The following is a 23,841-nucleotide window of genomic DNA, read 5'->3' as shown; positions in this document are numbered from 1 at the left end:
GAAGATTCATATACTTTATTTCACAAAGGTAAAACTTGTGGACCATTGACAGTTGATTTGTTATTATAAGACATTTAACTTTGTGGGTGATAAGTAACACATGGCACACATATATATGTCTGTTAACCACTTTTGTATTAATCAAAATAAGTTGTTTGGTATATTATATGATATTGGATTTATTAATTATAAATTCTGTTCACATTTTGGAGTAGACGGGACTGGAGCTTTGTACATGTAGCATACACAGCACTAATTCAGTTCATTTCATTTTAAGGGACAGCGCATCACTCTAATACACCTTATTTTTTAGATCCTTTAGTGTGCTTGATGGTTGCAACAATTCCACATATTTATCTTTTAGTTCATCCTGTTAGCAGCAAATGAGGTTATCCTGAACCATCTATAGAAATCTTGTATCCTCTGCATTTACTTAACGTTATACTCTATTTGAGTTATCTGGGTTTGAAACAGGTTTACTTTAACTGCAGCATAGCCTGTTTTTTTTGGTCCTGCAGAGGTTCCCAGGTTACATGAGTAGCTGAACAAATTACAACAAATCCATTGGCACGTAAAGCAATTCGCATATATCTATTTCAACTGTGTATTTAGCTGTTTGCCAGTTTAAATCGGTGCTTTGTTTGATGATTTTTTAAGTTTGTAACCTGACCAACATTTCTTTTCTGTCTTGATCAGACTTTGCTGACACAATGAATGTCCCAGATCCAATTACAATGGTTCTATCCATTATTCTCTGTGTGTTTCTGGCCATTGTCTTTTATGGATGGAAAAGAGGGACCCCCAACTTTCCTCCTGGACCCACTCCTTTACCGATCATCGGAAACATGCACATCCTAAACATGAAGAAGCCGTATAAATCATTTCATGAGGTAATAATGGCATCTACAGAATATGCTCAAGAAAAGGACCAGACACAGTTGAAATAATTTTGAGGTCTCAGGGAACACTGGGCAAAAAATTACATATCAGGTCAAAGTACATGATCATTAGGTTGTAGAATGTTTTAAATAGAAATAAAGAAATGACCATAACTAGGGTATTTGACACCCAAAGTGGATTATTTTACAACACTCCCCTGCTCTGTGCAGCAATAGTAATTAAATAAAATAAAAATAAATAAATAAATACATAAATAAGAAAATAAACACAAACTTCGAAAGTTGTAATGCCCCCTTACTTTGGTGGTCTATGGAAAAAAGCCCCCTTTACACTGATAAGTGTGAAAGTGACCTATTACATTGGATATCAGTGGGAAATTGCCCCCTTACATTGGTGGTGATTGTAGGTGGGAGATCGATCTGCCACTTTGCACTGCTTGAGGAACCCATAGCAACCTTTAGGTCAGTGATGGCAAACCTTGACACCCCAGATGGTTTGGAACTACATCTCCCATGATGGTCAACTACACTGCAGAGTGCATGATTATTATTGCAAATGTAGTTCCAAAAAATCTGGGGTACCAAGGTTCGCCATCACTGCTTTAGATGAACCCTAGGATTCCATGGAACCCTGGCGGACAAAGCCACCTTGTGGGCGTGGCCTCCTGCACCCATGCACATGGAGGTATATTATACATGGAGTGTGCTCATCAATGACCTGGACTAGGTGGAAGTGTTGGTCATGTGGAGAACTGAACATTAAGGCAGTCTCCTGTCACGCAGCGCAGGTCTCATACGTGTCCTATGTTAACGCTTTCCTTCCCGTACCCAGTGATCAGGTCTTAGACCTCCGTAAGGCTAGTCTGCTCCCATTGACAAGAGAAGACGAACAGCTAGGGAGGGAGTCAGAGCACTGACCCCCCTCACTACCAGAGGACCTGTCACCTAACCAGGTACCACTTCAAACAACTGGTTGCTATAGCTATGTTTCTTTTTGGTTACCCATAGCAAGTACCTCCTCTTCTTAGCTTTAGTAGGTTAACCTTAGTAGTGGAGTTACCCCATAGTGCTTTAACAGACCCAGGTTCTTTAGGGATAACTAAACTCAACATGCACCCCCTGAATAATGTCAGACCAGGCTCAACACAGCATTTACTAAGAACTCAGCACCACAGATATCCTGATGATTTTGGTACTCCAATGGTGGACCACAGGTTCAAGAAAACTAAAAAAAAAGAGGGCGCACCAGCCTAGCGCATTATCCTCAGTAGGCTTTTATTAATAAATAATTAAAAAGTGTCTACTCACAAACAAGTCATGTAAACCAGCATATTAAATCTGACAGACAACGTCCATAGTGTTGGAGTCCACTGTCTAAGTCCAGGAGACCGGCTGACGTGTTTCGAGGCAGTGCCTCTTCCTCAGAGCCTCTGGTTTACATCACTTGTTTGTGAGTAGACACTTTTTAATTATTTATTAATAAAAGCCTACTGAGGATAATGCGCTAGGCTGGTGCGCCCTCTTTTTTTGTTTATGTGTACAGTGTCAAGTCGACCACCCCGGTCGTAGAGGGCAGCAAGGTCTAGCCATTTGGGGATGCCAAGTGAAAAGTCCCATGATAGAGGGTGTTTGAGAACCAGGTTCTGAGCACAGGAGCAAGGTGCCAAGCATCGCATTTTTCTTCAAGAAAACTTCAGCAAGGCTCCTCTTCTCGTGCCTGTTTCTAGCCCCCTTTAGAGCTCTGTGAAGTAGCTGGAGATTACATGCTGTGTCTTGTCTGTGTCTCTTCCCATGCAGACTGCTCCCTGTGCAGTGCCCTCCCCCCTTTTTATTTACAGGGAGAGAGGCAGAGCCCAGAAAATGTAGAAACTGCAGAAACAGGTTTGACCCTTTACAAGCCTGGACAAGCCATGACTAACTAACTTATACTAGGCAACCTGCCTACAGCCTGATCTAGGAAGTCTGTGTCAAATGATACGCTAAGTTTCCATTGAAAAGGAACATATTTATGCAGACTTTATTGCATAACTATTTTTTGATGATTTTAGCAGAGTGGGAAAACAATATACAATGGCATCAATTTACAAAAACCATGCAGTGTTATCATTATTGTGTATTATTTTCTTTTTTATTTCCATGACTGTGTATTATTTTCTATTTTTTTATCTTTTTGCTTTAATTCACTGGAGCTTTAATTGCATGACATATGAATTAACCTTATCTATATGACATTATCTATTCTAGTTGTTCATCTTTTTATATATATAACCCAACTGACAAAGAAAGTTGCTTGGGTTTTCCATGATTACAGTGTACCTAAACCAAGAAATGCAACATATTAGAATAAAAATGTAATATATTGTAGCTTATTCTTTCTTATGTGTTACTTATGAGGCGCTATTACAAACAATAATATTCCAAAAGTGAAATATATTCAATATTAAACAAAATCAAATGAGTTAATGTCCATATTCTCCTGTGTTTCTTCCAGTCAGTCAAAGTTCCAGTTTCTTCCGTGGTTAAAATGCTTAGAATTCTTCTTAGGGCAGACATAAGGTGTTCATCAATAGTGATCCGCCACCTATATGTGAATGAGCCACTCACCAGATAATCTCAGGCCACCAGGATCCAAACCGCTTAAATTAACTTCCTTGTTCCCCAAGGGTTTTTTTTTTTTTTTTACCTGATGTCCTACCAGTAACACAATTCCTGTTTTAGCATGATATTGCTCACTAAATGTACTGTATATATGAAGTAGTAGGGTTGTTGGCCTAGGACAGGAAGTGTGTTGTAACTACAGAGGACCATCACCCTCCCCTTATCTCCATAACATTGGAGGGGAGGGTGTTATGTAGTCAACAAAGCTAAACTGGGCAAGTCTCAAAAGCTCACTGGACATATGTACTGTAAGTGCAACTGTATATAGGGAGTTGACAAAATGTTAGCAATTAGCTAAGTGGGGGAAAAAAAAAGAAACCGCCATAAAAAATCTGAAATCTGAATGTAATGCTGTATGAAGTTTTCTTTCATACTTGTTGAGGTTCTTCCTCAGCCACATTCTATCTGCATGCATGAGATCCATATATTTTGATAATCTAAACCTTGATTCCCAAAGGACCACATACAGCAGTTAAACAATCTGGCCGTTTCCTCAAGTATGTCTGCAGTATCTTCTTTAGTATTACATATACTGAACATTATGTGCCACTTGTTGTGCTTCAAGGACCACGTTATTCACTAACATACCTCCTTTAGGCCTCTATCTGTGCATCCAGTATGGTCACCTGCTGAATAAGCACCCTCCACAGACAGCTCAACTCTCCATTAAGACATGGCAGTTTAATCCAATGTAGTTTTACTTGTTAAAATGCAGTACCTGGAATGTTTACGGGTCATTTGAAGTGTAAAGATACAATAATCTTCTAAGCCCTATGCCTGATATGAATGCTGGTAGCCAACTGATTCCTCTTGTATTGTATTGTAAATGTATTGTCTGCCCTAATGATGTTTTAAAACTGTTGGCGATATATAAATCTTGTATAATAATAATAATAATAATAATAATAATTATAATAGCTGAGGGAACATGAAGAAGGTGGGAGGGGGGTCTATCTATGGACTAAACCAACAAGCCCCAACATACAGGGAATCTGGATTATACCATTTGCAGTCATAAAATACCAATTTATAGCAAAACTGAGTTGCCACGATAAGTGTCAGCACAAAGATATCATACATTCATATAAAAATCCAATGTTACAGTGATGGTACATGATAATGGTTCCAGAACACAGCCCTTTAGTGATGTTGAAGGCCCTCTCTACTTTGGAAGTTGACAATCACTGATATGGACACTGTCATGTGGAGGTTGGTCTTGGTGCAAGATACCCTATTAAGATGAACAGATGTGAGCAGAGCTATTACTTCTGCTACTGTTTTATATATACACTTTTGGATGAGGTTTGGTTTCACTGCTACCATGGGTTTGAGAGTTGCAGTATCAGTGCATTTATGTGCAGACTTGCTTCAGGAGAATTTAAAACAAATATATAATATACTGTATGACCTTTGAATTTTGGCCAGCAGGCATAGAGGGACCAAAAAGGGTATTTTGGGATAAGCCACAGTGTCAGTGCTTTAGAATATCCTTTACGGATAGGATAGGGAAAGCTGACATACTGCGTAGGAGGAAATTGGGGTCAGTTAGGACATTGTACTTTAACTATTATTACTAGCTATTTGGGCAAAAAAACTCCTATGCTGGCCCTTTGATTTTATCATTGGGGACTTTTTCTTGTCTTCCTTATTTTGCGGTTGATTGTGGTTGATTATCAGCAGTCAATTTCAGCTGCTGTCCCATCCATGGATTTTTTTTTTGCCAAAAGGCTTCCTATAAAAAATGACATTTTGTTTTAGGGGATGGTATTTCGGGGGTAATTGTTTTTTCTTTCTGTTTTACTGTACATTGACAAGGTTTTTTTAAGTTTTAGGTATGCAAAGTGAGGCATTAACAACTTGCCGACCGCCGCAAGTACATATACTGCGGCGGTCAGCCCCTCACAGGCAAAGTGACGTATGGGTACGTCACTAGCCTGTGAGGCTCTGGGGAGTGAGCGCGCGCCGCCGGAGGCGCGCTCCCACGCGGTCACGGACCCCCCACCCGCGCGTGTGACCGACGGACCCGATGTCCGCCGGTCACTCGGCGATCGTCGGTGGAGAGGGAGAAAGGCAGACGGCTAGTGTAAACAAGCCGCCTGTCATTCTCCCCTGTGTAGAAACAATGATCATACGGTTCTACTATGCAGGACCGTTGATCATTGTTCTTACAGCTCAAGCCACAGCCAATCATAGTTAGAATCACGCCCCTAGGGACACACAAAGCCCCTCCCTCTCAAATAAAGTTAACCCCTTCACTGCCAGTGTAATTTTACAGTAACAGTGCATATGTATAGCACTGATTACTGTAGAAATGTCACTGGTAACCCCAAAAGTGTCAAAAATGTCAGTCAAGGGTCCGATCTGTCCGCCGCAATGTTGCAGTATCGCAAAAAAAAAACGCAGATCGCCGCCATTACGCGTTAAAAAAAAAACAACAAAAATGACAAAAATCTTTCCCTTTGTTAGTAAACGCGATAACTTTTGCGCAAACCACTCAAAATACGCTTTATGTAGCATAAAACAAATTGGCCGAAAATGTTAAAAAATTTTGATTTTTACATTTTTTTGGGGGGGAATTTCATATAAAAAAATTTGAAAAATATTGTTATTTTTGCAAAATTGACGCTCTTTTTTTGTTTATAGCGCGTGATCAAAAAATCGCACAGGTGATCAAATACCACCAAAAGAAAGCTCTGTTTGTGGGAAAAAAAGGACGTCAAATTAGTTTAGGTACAGCGTCGCACGACTGCACAATTGTCTGTTAAAGTCACGCAGTGCCAAATTGCAAAATACCCCCTGGTCAGGAAGGGGGTAAAATCTTCCGGGGCTTAAGTGGTTAATTTGTTACTGACCATCCATTTGTGAAGTTGCCTTTTGTTCACTGTGTGAATCATTTGAAAGAAGAATAAAATAAACCCCGTAACGCTGGCGTCTCCTTGCCTTTAAAGGGGTTTCTAATGCTGGGAGGCGGGGTGGGGTTTATGAACATGTGATTGCCATGATTGGCTGTCACAGTGGTCACATGATCGGAAATCTCCAGATTGCTACTTGCCTTCTGTTAGACACTGGTAACTGTGCGTGGAGCACGCAGAGCGTAATCTCCCGACACAGGTTTGTTTACATTTTGGTACGCAAATATGCGGCCTCGCGGCATCAGGGCCCTCCCGCCCAAGAGGCCGCATATTTGCATACCACTGGCACAAAGAGGTTGAGAAAAATGTGCACCTAAACTCCCTCTCGTTGTATCAGTCACATTTACTGCGTTTCCCCCACCTCCCACCCCCATAGTAAAAATAAAAGTTAAACATACATTGGTTAGGCCTATTATCTCTGATTAAAACTTTCTCACTACTGGCTAATTTTAAAGCATGTGTGTTGAAACCACATTAAAAAGCTATTTTTGACTTTAATGATGTACGTAGATTGAGATGCTGTTGTATGTAAGCCATTCCATTTGTAGAAGAAAAAGAAATCAGTTCCAGCCGGTATATGCTATTTCAAGACTGTCCGTGAAAATAAACTGTTTTGTAACAAGCTTGTTGCTTAAAGTGATTGTTAATCCACTATACTATGATCATGCTGTTATATAATGCTATGTGTCCCTGTGCTGTATAAAAAAAAAGCTGATTACACCTTATATCAGAGCGTCTCCTGGCGCTCACGTAACTCCTTGGCTCTTTCCACTGCCCGGATGACAGCTCTAGCTGGAGGGGCCGAGCACTCCCACTGACGTCAGCTGGGGGGAGGAGAGAAGAGAGAGAGCCAAGGAGTCACGTGAGCACCTTAAGACACTCTGATATTACCTATAATCTGCATTTTTTTTATATAGCAGAGGCACAGGGACACATAGCATTATATAACAGAGGGGGTGGCATGATCATAGTATAGATATGAGAGCAGCAGGAAGGGAGGATCATGGAGTGGATGGAGCTGACAGGCAGGGAGGGAAGCAGGAAAGGGGACATAGGAGACACAGGAGAGCAGAGGGAGAGCTGTGAATTATGGAGGCACGTAAACTGACCACAGTGTAAGGGCTCAGCAGCCATTATAAACCGTGGTCAGTTTACAGGGGGAGGGTATAGCCAAGCAGGATCAGCCAGGTCTTTCAGGTGATACAGGGGGGCCGAATTTACACAGCACAAGCACTGTGCTATATAACATGCTTTAAGGCAGGGATCTTCAAATTACAGCCCTCCAGCTGTTGCGGAACTATACGTCCCATGAGGCATTGTAAAACTCTGACATTCACAGACACAGCTAGGCATGATTGGAATTGCAGTTTCTGAACAACTGGAGGGCCATAGTTTGAAGACCTTTGATTTAAGGGAAAAGTATCCATTTTGTTATTTAGGGTAACAAACATTTAAAATAATTTGTATATTCTCAATGTTGCGTTCAAAACTGCATGAAAGGTTATGGTATTTCTTTTTCTACATTGGTACATGCTTTATTTTGAGAATTACTTTTCCTATTAGTCCAAAAAATTGCCATAACCTACTAACAAGATTTGCTTCCCTTAGATTTTAATGGGATTTGATGCTAAGTCCCTCTGCAGATCAAACCCCAGAACATTCACCCATCCCTATATACATTATTCAAAGACGTAACTTTTTTGAAATTTCTGCTTGGTTATATATTTATATTACTGACATTTGGTCCAATTGCAGCTCTCTAAGAAGTATGGTCCGGTGTACAGTATCAAGATAGGAGAGGAAAAAATGGTGATCCTCTGTGGATATGAGACAGTAAAAGATGCGTTGGTAAATCACGCTGATGAGTTTTCCGGAAGACCGATGATTCCCCTCTTCAATGAAATCACCAAAGGACACGGTAACATAAATGTTTTACATTGTGACATTTTCTTTTATTTCCTTGACTTTTACCACTCATTCTTTTCCTCTCTTGTGATTCTGATAAGTAAGAAATATTGTGTATTTATTTTATTTTTAAACACCATTGTTTTAGTTGGTTCACTGCTGTGTTGTGAATGCAGCCCTGCATACTCATACAGTGGGTATAGAAAATAATCACCCCCTTTAAAATAATCACATTTTGTTGCTTTGCAGCCTGAAACAAAGACAGATACAGATTTTGTTTTATCCAGCTGTATTTACTCAGTGCAACTTATAACATCCAAGTGAAAGATATAACACCAACATGTCAGAAAAAAAATGTAAAAAGAACTCAAAAACAGAATCACTGAGTTTGAAACAGTATCACCCCCCTCCTAAAAATGACTTGTAAACTTAATCAGGTGTAGCTAATCAACTTCTCATTGGCACACAAAGCCATTTGACTTTCAACTGTGATCAGCTGTGGTTGATTAGCTCAGCATGAAAAGAGCTTTCCTGGAGTATTTCAGTCCCTGATAGTGCAACTGAAACAAACAATCGACTATGGTTGGCAAGGCACTGTCAAAAGATCTCCGGGATAAAGTTGTGGACAGGCACAAGTCAGGAGATGGGTAAAAAAAATGTCAAAGGCTTTATCAATGCCTAGAAGGACAGTCAAGTCTATTAGTAAGAAATGGAAGGCATTTGGTACAACACAGACCGTCCCTTGATCAGGATGTCGCTCCAAACTGGATGAAAGAGCCTGGAGGAAACTAGTCAGAGAGGCTACCAAGAGACCCACAACAAATTACATAGTTACATATAGTAGGTGAGGTTGAATAAAGACAATAGTCCATCCAGTTCAACCTGTGTAGGTGTGTGTGACTGTAATCATCTAACATAGCCCTCAATCTCCTGATCCTTGAGATGTAAGTCTAAGAGTCTTTTGAAAGTCACCATACTACCCGCAGAAACCACCTCTTGTGGTAGACAATTCCACAATCTTGTAGCCCTAACAGTAAAGAACCCCCCACGTTGCCTGAGGTTAAAACGCTTCTCCTCTAATCACATTGTATGTCCTCGAGTCCTCATGCAATTCCTTCGAATGAACAGCTTTTCTTCTAAGCTGAGATCCCCATTAAGATATTTATAAATTGCTATCATGTCCCCTCTCAGACGTCTTTTCTCCAGGGAAAATAAATCGAGCGATTGCAGCCGCTCTTCATAGGTAAGGTCCTCCAACCCCATAATCAGTTTAGTTGCCCTTCTCTGGACTTTCTCCAGCTCCAACACATCCCTCCTGAGGACTGGCGACCAGAACTGGACAGAATACTCCAGATGCGGTCGGACCAGAGTTTTATAAAGTGGAAGGATTATAGTCTTATCTCTGGAATACATCCCTTTCTTTATGCATGCTAATATTCTGTTGGCTTTGGAAGCTGCCGCTTGGCATTGCATGCTGTTGCCTAATCTATCATCAACTAAGACTCCCAGATCTTTCTCCATTTTTGATTCCCCCAAGGGTTCCCCTCCTAACGTGTATTGTGTTTTTATGTTTTTGGTCCCCAAGTGCAAAACCTTACACTTCTCCACATTAAACCTCATTTGCCATGTCGTTGCCCACTCCGTAATTTTGTCCAGGTCATTCTGTAGGATATCTGCTTCATGCTGTGCAGTTATTGCCCTGGCCAATTTTGTGTCATCTGCAAAAACTGATAACGAACTACTGATCCCTTCCTCAATGCTGTTTATGAATAAATTGAACAAGGTTGGTCCCAGGACTGAGCCCTGGGGCACCCCGCTTACTACCTCAGACCAGTCTGAGTATGCGCTGTTTATTACTACCCTTTGGATACCGCCTTTTAGCCAATTCCGTATCCAAGAGCAAACCCTGCTGTCGATACCTGCAGACCTTATTTTATAAATTAAGCGCTTGTGGGGAACTGTATCAAACGCCTTAGCGAAATCCAAGTACACCACATCCACTGGTCTCCCCCTATCTAGCTCACAGCTCACTTCCTCGTAGAATGCTAAGAGATTGGTTTGACAAGAACGCCCATTTGTAAACCCGTGCTGGTTACTACTGATGATGTTGTTGTCTTTAGCATACTCTACGATATAGTCCCTTATCATCCCCTCCAAAAGTTTACATATTATTGATGTCAGACTGACAGGCCTATAATTTCCCGGGATATGTCTCTGGCCCTTTTTGAATATCGGAATCACGTTAGCCTTCCTCCAATCCCCTGGTACATCTCCTGTCCTAATACTGTCAGCAAAGATCAGGAACAGTGGTCTAGATATAACCATACTGAGTTCCTTGAGCACTCTCGGATGTACGCCATCCGGGCCTGGTGATTTGTTTGTGTTAAGTTTATCCAGTCTTTCCCTGATTTCCCCCTCTGTTAGCCATAGTGGCAAGTCCTGTGTATTACTACTAACCATACAGTCATGGTCAGTGTACCCTTCCTTTTCCTGCGTAAAGACTGACGAGAAAAAAGAATTCAGCACGGTTGCTTTTTCAGTGTCCTCTGTAACCATCCTCCCATCATCATTAATTATGTGTGCAATATGCTCTGCCCTAGTTTTTTTGCTGTTGATATATTTAAAGAATTTCTTTGGGTTTTTTTTACTATCCTCGCTTTTTGTCTCTCAAAGTTGATTTTAGCCATCTTGATTTCGTGTTTACACTTCTTATTTTCCTCCTTGTATTGCTGGAAGGCCGATACTGTGCCCTCTGATTTATATTTCTTGAAGGCCAATTTTTTTCCCCTAATAAGTTTTTTAACGCTACGGTTTAGCCAGCCAGGTTTGGCTTTGTCTCTTCTAAATTTATTCCCCATAGGAATGCACTGCAAGATGCCTTTGCTTAATATTGTTCTAAAGCATTCCCATTTTTCCTCTGTGGTCAGTGATCCCAGGGTTTGGTCCCAGTTTACCCTTTCCATCAATGAGTACAATTTTGGAAAGTCTGCCCTTCTGAAGTTTAGGGTTCTTATGTTCCCCACTTGCCTTTTTATATTGTTATTTATACTAAATGTGATCATCCTGTGATCGCTAGAGCCCAGGTTGTCCTGGACTCCTACCTCCGAGATTATGTCTGGGTCATTAGTGATCAATAGATCCAGGATAGCATTCTCTCTAGTAGGGGAATCCACCAACTGCGACATGTAGTTATCCTGTAAGGTTTCCGTGAATAGCCGGGCCTTATGCGAGTGTGCAGTCCCCTCTTCCCAGTCAATGTCGGGATAATTGAAGTCCCCCAACATGATGACTGATCCTAGTTTTGCCGCTTTACCTATTAGTGCTAAAAATTCCAGCTCTACCTCCTCCCCTTGGTTAGGTGGCCTATAGCAAACCCCCACAACTACTTTTCCCTTATCTTCTTCCCTATCGAGTTCAACCCACACAGATTCTAAATCCATGCTCATCCCATCCGTAATGTCACTCCTTTCTAGCACCTTTATATTGTTCTTGACATAGAGACATACCCCTCCCCCTCTTTTACCAACCCTGTCCTTCCGGTACACCGAATACCCTTGGATATTGGCCAGCCAGTCATGTGAGGGGTCGAACCAAGTCTCCGTTATTCCCACAAGGTCTATGTCTTCCTCATGTACTAACATTTCCAACTCATCCATCTTATTAGCTAGGCTCCTGGCATTAGCATATACCCCTCTTAGTTTTACGGAAGTTAAACGTGATTGGCGGTTTTGTTTATTTCTGTTTGGTCTGCTGTTCTCCCGCACAGACCCGCCAATTGACGTTGTGGACCTACTGTCGCTGTTGACCCTACAACTGCCTTCAGTCCTCTGCTCCCTCCTGACTGATTCTATTTCTGAGCCCTCCCCCCCGTCTCCTAGTTTAAAAGCCCCTCCAACTCGGTGGCCATCTTTCTCCCCAAAAGAGCTGTACCGTCCCCATTAAGGTGCAGCCCATCCTTACTAAAGAGCCGGTAGCCGACTGAGAAGTCAGCCCAGTTCTCCAGGAACCCAAACCCCTCCTTCCTACACCAATTCCTCAGCCACTTGTTAACTTCCCTAAGCTCCTTCTGCCTCTCCTGTGTGGCTCGAGGTACCGGCAGTATTTCAGAGAAAACCACCTTGGAGGTCCTTTTCCTCAATCTATTACCTAAGTCCCTGAAATCGTTCTTAAGGATCCTCCACCTACCTTTAACTTTGTCATTAGTGCCCACATGCACCATGACCGCTGGGTCATCCCCAGCCCCGCCCAACAATCTGTCTGCCAGATCTGCGATGTGCCGAACTCGGGCGCCCGGTAAACAACAAACTGTTCGGTTCACGCGATCTTTTTTACAGATTTCCCTCTCTGTCCTCTTGATAATTGAGTCCCCAACTACCACAACCTGTCTAACCTTTCCTGCGTTACGGCCCCCCTTCTTCCTGGAGCCGTCCCTCCCCTGGCAGCTGGGGGAGGGCGCATGCTCCAGCACTGCCACCCCTGAGTTGATATCCCCCTCAACCTGCAACTCGGCAAACATGTTAGGGTGTACCAACTCAGGGCTGGCCTCCCTGACACTCTTCCCACTACCCTTCCTAACGGTCACCCAGCTGCGTACCTCTGCTGCTTGCATCTCCTCTATTCCTCCCTCCTCTATGCTGACCCCTGCCAGCGCCTGATGGGTAATGTCCAAGCTCCCTTTCAGGTTGTAGATGCCACGCAGTCTTGTCACTGTGTTCTCTAGATCCACGATGTGGGCTTCCAGAGCAACAAGTCGCTCACATCTTGCACAGCAGTATTCGTCCTCGATTGTTTCATCAAGGAACGCATACATGCCGCAAGAAGTGCACTGAGTGGCATCCCCAATCCTGTCGGACATTATTACCCACTACTCTATGGGGATAATATTAACGACCTGCTCTTCCTTACCTACACTACCTCTAACTTCCCTGGTACAAAACCTGGGGTACCCACCAGTCGCTAATACCCTCACCAGTCACTAGATACTCACCAGTCGCAAGGATACTCACCAGTCACAAGGATACTCACCAGTCGCAAGGATACTCACCAGTCGCAAGGATACTCACCAGTCGCAAAGATACTCACCAGTCGCAAAGATACTCACCAGTCGCAAGCTACTTCACCAGTCGCAAGGATACTCACCAGTCGCAAGGATACTCACCAGTCGCAAGATACTCACCAGTCGCAAGGATACTCACCAGTCGCAAGGATACTCACCAGTCGCAAGGATACTCACCAGTCGCAAAGATACTCACCAGTCACAAGGACACTCACCAGTCGCAAAGATACTTCCAGTCGCAAGATACTCACCAGTCGCAAGTTACTTCACCAGTCGCAAGGATACTCACCAGTGCAAGGATATTCACCAGTTGCAAGGATACTCACCAGTTGCAAGGATACTCACCCGTCGCAAGGTACTCACCAGTCGCAAGGATACTCACCTGTCGCAAGGATACTCACCAGTCGCAAAGATACTCACCAGTTGCAAGGATACTCACCAGTCGCAAAGATACTCACCAGTCGCAAAGATACTCACCAGTCGCAAAGATACTCACCAGTCGCAAGGACACTCACCAGTCGCAAAGATACTCACCAGTCGCAAAGATACTCACCAGTCGCAAAGATACTCACCAGTCGCAGGGATACTCACCAGTCGCAGGGATACTCACCAGTCGCAAGGACACTCACCAGTCGCAAGGACACTCACCAGTCGCAAGGACACTCACCAGTCGCAAAGATACTCACCAGTCACAAGGATACTCACCAGTCGCAAGGACACTCACCAGTCGCAAGGACACTCACCAGTCGCAAAGATACTCACCAGTCGCAAAGATACTCACCAGTCGCAAGGACACTCACCAGTCGCAAAGATACTCACCAGTTGCAAGGACACTCACCAGTCGCAAAGATACTCACCAGTCGCAAAGATACTCACCAGTCGCAAGGATACTTACCAGTCGCAAAGATACTCACCAGTCGCAAGGATACTCACCAGTCGCAAAGATACTCACCAGTCGCAAAGATACTCACCAGTCGCAAAGATACTCACCAGTCGCAAAGATACTCACCAGTCGCAAGGACACTCACCAGTCGCAAAGATACTCACCAGTCGCAAAGATACTCACCAGTCGCAGGGATAATCACCAGTCGCAGGGATACTCACCAGTCGCAAGGACACTCACCAGTCGCAAGGACACTCACCAGTCGCAAGGACACTCACCAGTCGCAAGGACACTCACCAGTCGCAAGGACACTCACCAGTCGCAAAGATACTCACCAGTCGCAAGGATACTCACCAGTCGCAAGGACACTCACCAGTCGCAAGGACACTCACCAGTCGCAAAGATACTCACCAGTCGCAAAGATACTCACCAGTCGCAAGGACACTCACCAGTCGCAAAGATACTCACCAGTTGCAAGGACACTCACCAGTCGCAAAGATACTCACCAGTCGCAAAGATACTCACCAGTCGCAAGGATACTTACCAGTCGCAAAGATACTCACCAGTCGCAAGGATACTTACCAGGTACTCAGTTGCAGAGACAGTCACACAGCAGTCAGTCGCAGTACAGACAAACAGCTATTGATTTCTTACAGAGTACAGTCACACAGCTTTCCCCCTGTTTGCAGCTGCTGCTCTACTCACAGCTGCTGACACACACACACACACTGGGACGGATGTCTCCTCCTCCTCACTGGGCACGGACGGTCCTCCTCCTCTTCTTCCAGGCACTAAGGAAGGCGGGTTCTGACCTCCGCCGCCGCCGCCGCTCTCTGCCTCGGCTCCCGTCCTCCACCTCCGCTCAGTTGCTGGTCCCTGCACGGTGCACCCGCACCCCTTGTGCGGCTTCCCCCGCACGTGTCCCCGCAGCTCCTCTTCCTTCCTCCTCTCTCCCTTTGCCGCACGAACCGCACGAACCCTCACTTCCGGTTCCGGTTCAGCAAGTAGTTGCAGGATTTTATGACAAAGAGTGGTCATTGTGTGCATGTGACAAACATTTCAAAAATTCTCCACAAATGTGGCTTGTATGGGAGGATTGCAAGAAAAAAGCCACTCCTTAACCACTTCTGGATTGGAAGATTTTCCCCCTTAATGACCAGGCCATTTTTTGCGATTCGGCACTGCGTTACTTTAACGGACCATTGTGCGGTCGTGCGACGCTGTACCAAAATAAACTTGATGTCCTTTTTATCCCACAAATGGAGCTTTCTTTTGGTGGTATTTGATCACCTCTGCGATTTTTATTTTTTGCGCTATAAACAAAAAAACAGAGACAATTCTGAAAAAAAGAAAAAAACAATATTTTTTACATTCTGCTATATACATAACATTCCCCAAAAAAAAATTAAAAATCAAAATTTTTTAACATTTTAGGCCAATTTGTTTTCTGCTACATATTTTTGGTAAAAAGAAATTGCAATAAGCGTATTTTGATTGGTTTGCGAAGTTATCGTGTATACTAAGATTTATGTCATTTTTATTGTTTTTTTTTTACTAGTAATGGTGGGGATCTGTGATTTTTAGCAGGACTGCGACATTGTGGCAGACAGATCGGACCCCTTGACACTTTTGGGGGTACCAGTGACATTACTACAGCAATCAGTGTTATAAATATGCACTGTTACTGTAATAATGACAGTGGCAGGGAAGGGGCTAACACTGTGGGTGATCAAGGGGTTAAGTGTGAGCCTAGGGGAGTGATTCTAACTGTATGGGGCGGGGCTTGTGAAATTATCACAGAGACCTGTGATCCTATATAGAAGAATCACAGGCGCTCTGTGATCATTCCAGAGAGAAGAATGGTCAGCTGTGTTTACAACAGCTGACCGTCTGTCAGGGAACTAGCCGCATGAATACGCACGCACGTATTGCAAACGCACGTCCGCTAGGGCAAAGTTGTGTGCGTGCTGGCCCACAAAGTGGACGTCCAATCCCAGCACCCTCTGGCCTTTAAAAGGATATCTGTGGCACATGAACATTGCTGACTGGTCTTCAGCTTCCTGTTTCCTGTTTCCTGCTTCCTGTGTTTGCTGCTGCTTCTGATCACCTGTTGTCAACCCGGCTTGTTCTTGGATTCCTCTTGTCTCGCTCCCAGCTCTGACCTCGGATTGTTCACGGATCTTCTCTTGTCATCTGCCCTGTGTATGACCCCAGCTTGCCTAACCACGACTCTTCTATCTGATCTGCTGACCTCTGGCTTACTGACCTCTGCGCTTCTGTCCCGGACTACGCCTTTGGCTGTGCCTTGTCTGCTGTGATCTGCCTTGGTGCCCACCTGCTGTACCCAGCCTGCAGAACCTGCTTCCAGTACTTACCTGTTGATCCTGCCAGCTGCACTCTCCATTACAAACTACTTCCAGCCGTGTGCTGTCTGCAACTTCCACAGCACTCCTGGGTCCTAGTGCTCACCTCCTCTGGTGTTCACCTGCAGAGAGATATTCCTACCATCAACCCTCATCTGGGGCACAGCTGGCAATCCCTGCTACTGTTACCACCTTCAGGGACACCGAGCACTCAGCCGCAAGGAGAGCCCTCTCAGCATTTCGGCTTCAGGACCAGGTACGTGACACCGTCCTTCTCTCTCAGCGGGGAGTGATTGCAGGTGGCAGGCGGCAATCGCAGCCACCTGCCCCGTGCATCGGAGTCCCCGCTGCTATGTTGGCGGCGCGCACTCGTCCCCTTGCTGCAGGTGCACAACCGACGTATACCTACTGCCTGCTGCTGTATAACTGCGGCGGGCGATCCATAAGTGGTTAAGAAAGGCCACATGCAGTCACGTCTGAGCTTACCAAAGCGCACCTTGAAGATTCACCACATGGAAACAGGTGTTCTGGTCAGATGAGGCAAAATGTGAATAATTTGGCCTCAACACCAAATGATATGTCTGGGGCTGAAACCCAATACAGCTCACCAACCAAATTACACCATTCCTACAGTCAGGGCCGGTGCTTCCACTAGGCAAACTAGGCAGCCGCCTAGGGCGCATTGCCACCTAGGGGCGCAGCCAGGAGTCGGCACTCTCTCTCCATCATGAATGATTATTGTGAGCTGAGGGGAGAGGTGGCGGTAGGGGAGGAAGAAGGGACAGAGAAAGATGCCAGGTGTCTTGGGCAGTGGCGGAACTATCAGGCCCTGGCTTTCCACCTCTGTTGGAGGGGCCCCAAGAGGCAGGAATGGAGCCCACCAGAGTGCTGCCTGCATGATGATCCTCTTCAGCTGGAGCTGAACGGCCTTAACCCCAGGCAGGAAGTGACCCTCTGCACTAAGCTGGTAGGCAGCCATTAATTTCCCTGGGTTGGTATTAAGCAGGGAGCGGAGGAGAGCTGAACCTGAGCCGGAGCTCGGCACTGGAGGGCGGAACCTTTACTGGGGCAGAAGCGACGAGGCACCGGAATGGTCTGAGGAGGTTGGTGATGAAGGACATGCGGAGCTCTCTGACTGCTGCTTTTCCCTCCACCAGGAGCCGGTTGGAGCTGTGGTGAGCACTGTGGTCCAGGAGAGGAGCATCCTGGGAGAAGGAATCAGCAGGATCATTGTGAAGGAGGGCAGAGTGGGGCCACTCTCTTCATACCGCCCAGTTAGTGTCCCCAGAACAGGGGATCGGGGTCCCTGGGTGTTACATGGAGCATCCCTGGTATGAAAGGGAATCAGGGTCACCAGGTGTGCCATGGGGAATCAGAGTCACCAGGTGTGACATGGAGGATAGGGGTCACCGGGTGTAACAGGAGTTCTGGGTCACCAGGTGTGCCATGAGGAATTGGGGTACCTGGGTGTGCCATGGGGGATTGGGGTCCCCAAGTGTGACACGGAGGAACATCAGTGTCCCCAGGTGTGACATGGAGGAACATCAGGGTCTGACATAGAGGAACATTGGGGTCACTGAGTATGACAGCATGACATGGAGGAACACAGGGGTCCCTGGGTGTGACATGGAGGAACATCAGGGTCAGTGGGTATGACAGCATGACATGGAGGAATATTGGGGTCCAAGGGTGTGACATAGAAAAACATCAAAGTCCCTGGGTGTGACACGGAGGGACATTAGGGTCCCCGAGTGTGACATGGAGGAATATGGGGCGTCACTGGGTATGAAAGCATAACATGGAGGAACCATCGGACCAGGGTCACTGGGTATGACATAGAGGAGTTTTTAACCCCTTCCCTTTTTTTGGGGGGGGGGGCGCAAGTAGCTGGTCTTGCCTAGGGCGTAAAATAGTCTAGCACCGGCCCTGCCTACAGTAAAACATGGAGGGGGTAGTTTCCTGTTATGAGGGTGTTTCTCTGCAGTAGGGACTTGAACATTTACCAGGATAGAAGCAAAAATGGATGGGGCAAAATACCATCAAATTCCTGAGGAAAATCTGCTGCCTTCTGCCAGAAAGTTGTCTATAGGTAGAAGGTTTACCTTCCAATATGGCAATGACCCAAAGCACACAGCAAAAATGACCACACAGTAATTGAAGGAAAAAAAAAGGAAATGTATTTGCATGGCCTAATCAGAGCCCAGACCTAAACCCCATTGAAAATCTGTGGAACAACTTGAAGACTGCAGTCCACAAATGGACAACATCAAATTTAACTGAACTTGAGCAGTTCTGCAAAGAAGAGTGGGCAAATATTGCAAAAACTAAATGTGCAATGTTAGTAGAAACATATTCCAACAGATTAATTAAACCAAAAGGTGGTTCAAAAAAATATTGACACAAGGGGGTGATCCTTTTTCCAAATCAGTGATTCTGTCCTTGATTTTTATTTTTTTATCTGCCATGTTAATGTTATATCTTTCACTTTGATGTTATAAGTTTCACTGAGTAAATACAGCTGGATGAAACAAAAACTGTCTGTGTCTATCTTCAATGGGGGGGGGGGGGATTATTTTCTCTACCCACTTTATGTATTGGACTTTTATTTATTCACTACTATTTGGACATTGATTCTTCATTAACTGTTTGATGTCCAAAATCAAGGAGGAAGCCGTATATAGAGCTGAGATATGCAAATTATAACATGGCAAAGTATAACATGGCTGGTCCAGTACATATCAAGTTCTCACATAACTTTCATTATTATACGCATGAGTAAAAGTTCTTTTCCTTTTTTTTTCTTCTTTTATATAAACTATATATATATATATACAGTAAAACAGAGAACATAAAATTCCCTTCCTCACCTCATCTTATACATCATTGAACTATATCATCAGAGTATGCATATCAGGTTGTAGGCAGGCATTCAGCACCCAAGAAACTACCACGGACATCCTTCAAGGTGTCACTACCATTCCTCCTCTTCAAGGGCAGTCAGCTACCGTCTCCATAGATTCCACCCATTTAGCCCAAATTCTATTAAAATTTCTTAGCACATCCCCTTGCCTCGTATGTCATTCTATATAACAAGATATTAGAGTTGACCAGAGATTTCCAGGCAGATAATGTAAGGTAATCCATCCTAATGCACTGTATTACAATTAATTTGTAAACATAAAAAAATGCCAATCTTAGAAGGGTTCTTGTACTGTTTTCCATAACCTCCATTTCAATAATTCCCAAACGCCCAGTCAAGGGACTGCATATGTTTGGGAGATCAAAAGCATCCCCTATAAACTGGGTGCCCTATGACCAAAGAGGGCGGACTCTATTATACTCCCACACCATATGCAGAAATGAACCTTCAGCCATTAAACATTTATGACATATGGGGGTATCTCTCCGCCCCATTTTAAACAATCGAAGAGGTGTATAATACATTTGGTGAAGAAATCACCATTGAATCATCTTATCTCTGGCAGGAATTACCATATTCATATAAGAGTTAAGCACTTCATCCCAAAGTTCTTCTGTCAGTTCTGGTATAATATTGTGCCATCTCTCCCGAATTCTCTGTGTTTTTTTAATTTCAACCCCTATTAAAAAAGAGTAGTAAGTAGATACTAATTTAGAATGTTCAGGCTGCAACAGCAGTTTTTCTAAGTTTGTATTAGCAATTTCAGTTGGATCAATTCTGAACTGACGCTGTGCTGCATGTTTCAGTCTAGTATATTGAAAACTCCAAGTGTTTGGTACTCCCATTTCAGCTTGTAGCTGTGGAAATTATTTGAGTCTACCAGTGCCATATATTTGATGGAGATATTTGATCCCAAACTGGGACTACCTATATCCATCTTCCAGTTTAAAAAAATTGTTCAAGCGTGGGTTGAACCATAGTGGAGCATCAGGCGATAAATGTAAGGGTTTATCAGATATACGCTTAAGACATATTCCCAGGATACGCTTAGCAGTCTTTTGTATGGCCATACCCTCTGTTGTGGGTACCTCTCCTCTGTAAGAGAAACTCAGCAGAGTTTCAAAGGAGGACGCCACCGCAGCTTCAGCATCTATTGACGCGTTTTTCAGTTGCGGAAACATCTGCCACTGAATAATGCCAGATGTCAGTCAATTGCACCATATTGCTATGCAGATACTTTGGCTGCCCAGTTTGGGAAAGGGTCAATGTGTTTCTCTCCTTTCCTGTGGTTTTCTTGGGTTCAGCCCCCTGTTATGGATCTTTAAATAATGAGGAAAGGCTCAGGTAAACAGTCATGCAGGCGGGAGATCAGGGGAAGGACTGCTGGACCATGTAGTCTTACCCCCCCCCCCTCTCTCCTAGAGCCAGGAAACCACCAGCTTTGGACTTGCATTGAAGGACTTGTTACCTTGGAGAAGGTATGAACTTTGACAGCCTTTATTAGGTAGTTAGTGTTGGACTTTGTTCATGTAAGGTGCATCATTGGACTGTACAACTGAATGTTCAGCTAAAGTTCCATTACCCAATTTATGCCTGGTCTGAAGTTTGTCCCAAAGGGGTGCTTTAAGGCACATGGTGTGTCAAAAGAACAGGTCCTGTAACATCAATGGGGATGAAGAAGAGAAGCTAGAGTGCCACCAAAGAAGGGTTAACCATACAGAGGAGTAGCAAGAAGTTCTGTCTAACATGTGGTTGCCACGGGTAACCAGGACTGGTGGCCGGTTATGGGTGAGGGGTTCTCTGGTTAGCGATGGGGCAGTGCTCTGACTCCCTCTGGTTAGCGATGGGGCAGTGTTCTGACTCCCTCTGGTTAGCGATGGGGCAGTGATCTGACTCCCTCTGGTTAGCGATGGGGCAGTGATCTGACTCCCTCTGTTTAGCGATGGGGCAGTGCTCTGACTCCCTCTGGTTAGCGATGAGGCAATGCTCTGACTCCCTCTGGTTAGCGATGGGGCAGTGCTCTGACTCCCTCTGGTTAGCGATGGGGCAGTGCTCTGACTCCCTCTGGTTAGCGATGGGGCAGTGCTCTGACTCCCTCTGGTTAGCGATGGGGCAGTGTTCTGACTCCCTCTGGTTAGCGATGGGGCAGTGCTCTGACTCCCTCTGGTTAGCAATGGGGCAGTGCTCTGACTCCCTCTGGTTAGCGATGGGGCAGTGCTCTGACTCCCTCTGTTTAGCGATGGGGCAGGGCTCTGACTCCCACTGGTTAGCGATGGGGCAGTGCTCTGAATCCCTCTGGTTGGCGATGGGGCAGTGTTCTGACTCCCTCTGGTTATCAATGGGGCAGTGCTCTGACTCCCTCTTGTTAGCGATGGGGCAGTGCTCTGACTCCCTCTGGTTAGCGATGGGGCAGTGCTCTGATTCCCTCTGGTTAGCGATGGGGCAGTGTTCTGACTCCCTCTGGTTAGCAATGGGGCAATGCTCTGACTCCCTCTGGTTAGCGATGAGGCAGTGCTCTGACTCCCTCTGGTTAGCGATGGGGCAATGCTCTGACTCCCTCTGGTTAGCAATGGGGCAGTGCTCTGACTCCCTCTTGTTAGCGATGAGGCAGTGCTCTGACTCCCACTGGTTAGCGATGGGGCAGTGCACTGACTCCCTCTGGTTAGGGATGGGGCAGTGCTCTGACTCCCTCTGGTTAGCGATGGGGCAATGCTCTGACTCCCTCTGGTTAGCAATGGGGCAGTGCTCTGACTCCCTCTTGTTAGCGATGGGGCAGTGCTCTGACTCCCTCTGGTTAGCGATGGGGCAGTGCTCTGAATCCCTCTGGTTAGCGATGGGGCAGTGTTCTGACTCCCTCTGGTTAGCAATGGGGCAGTGCTCTGACTCCCTCTTGTTAGCGATGGGGTAGTGCTCTGACTCCCTCTGGTTAGCGATGGGGCAGTGTTCTGACTCCCTCTGGTTAGCAATGGGGCAATGCTCTGACTCCCTCTGGTTAGCGATGAGGCAGTGCTCTGACTCCCTCTGGTTAGCGATGGGGCAATGCTCTGACTCCCTCTGGTTAGCAATGGGGCAGTGCTCTGACTCCCTCTTGTTAGCGATGAGGCAGTGCTCTGACTCCCACTGGTTAGCGATGGGGCAGTGCACTGACTCCCTCTGGTTAGAGATGGGGCAGTGCTCTGACTCCCTCTGGTTAGCGATGGGGCAATGCTCTGACTCCCTCTGGTTAGCAATGGGGCAGTGTTCTGACTCCCTCTTGTTAGCGATGGGGCAGTGCTCTGACTCCCTCTGGTTAGCGATGGGGCAGTGCTCTGACTCCCTCTGGTTAGCGATGGGGCAGTGCTCTGACTCCCTCTGTTTAGCGATGGGGCAGTGCTCTGACTCCCTCTGGTTAGCGATGGGGCAGTGCTCTGACTCCCTCTGGTTAGCGATGGGGCAGTGCTCTGACTCCCTCTGGTTAGTGATGGGGCAGTTTTTTTTTTCATGTTAAAAGGTAGACAACATATACTGTTGCTGCATATTGTGACATGTCTACAATTTATTGATGCAAACTTGTAAAATTACTGAAAAATCCACGTAACCTTTTATCATTACTTCCTAACCTATCCAAACCCCTATCACTAATATAAAACCAATACTTTATACCTGCACACCCTGGATTAATCAAACAATCACTGTAACTCCTATTAGTGCAAAGTGAGCATAAAAAAAGGTGAAATAATAAAATGAGACAAAATTGATGTGAATCAAAATTATTTTAACATAGTTATTACCAAAATAAATTGAGGCAGTGAGTAAAAAAAAAAAGTCCATCATTACCAAAGTGCTTCAAATGGTGACATATTTGAATATTCCAACTCCTCCAAGGAACTGTGTGCAGTAAAAAGTGATCTTCCACCACCGGTAAATGAAATACCTACTCACCAGAGGTATATTTATGTTTTTTAACGCATATTCAACCGATGAGGTCTCCGTCACACCAATAGATAATCTCCACTTGTGCCATCTTTGTTGTTGATGGACCTTTTTCCTATTTATATATTAATAGCACAGATTAAATTAGTGCTTGAGAGCACGGTTTATTTTTTTATCACTAATATAACTCCATATTTCCTTGAATTATTGATTTCAAAATATAAAAGTTCCTTAAGATTTTGATGTTGAAAACTACTTGTCCTTCTTTGATGAGACTACCAGACAGGAATTTATCTGGTATAGGAATATATCACCTGGGGTCATTTGGGATGT

At 44.8% G+C, this 23,841-nt stretch overlaps 1 protein-coding gene across 1 annotated transcript in view; it reads left to right on the top strand.

Moving 5' to 3' along the window:
- Positions 1–496: 496 nt before the first annotated feature.
- Positions 497–23,841, top strand: part of LOC309550373 (cytochrome P450 2K1-like) — a gene marked incomplete at its 3' end in the record, with an annotated part of 115,940 nt that continues 92,595 nt past the window's right edge. The window contains exons 1-3 of the mRNA XM_082250768.1: positions 497–571; positions 697–890; positions 8,225–8,387. Coding sequence (XP_082106894.1) covers positions 711–890; positions 8,225–8,387 — 343 coding nt within the window. The 5' untranslated portion in view covers positions 497–571; positions 697–710. The remainder of the gene's footprint in view (positions 572–696; positions 891–8,224; positions 8,388–23,841) is intronic.

The sequence above is a fragment of the Pelophylax lessonae genome, assembly GCF_965119305.1.
Source record: "Pelophylax lessonae genome assembly, chromosome: 3".
Lineage (NCBI taxonomy): Eukaryota > Metazoa > Chordata > Amphibia > Anura > Ranidae > Pelophylax > Pelophylax lessonae.
Note: the sequence above shows the minus strand (reverse complement) of the source record. Positions and strands in the feature narration are given on the sequence as shown.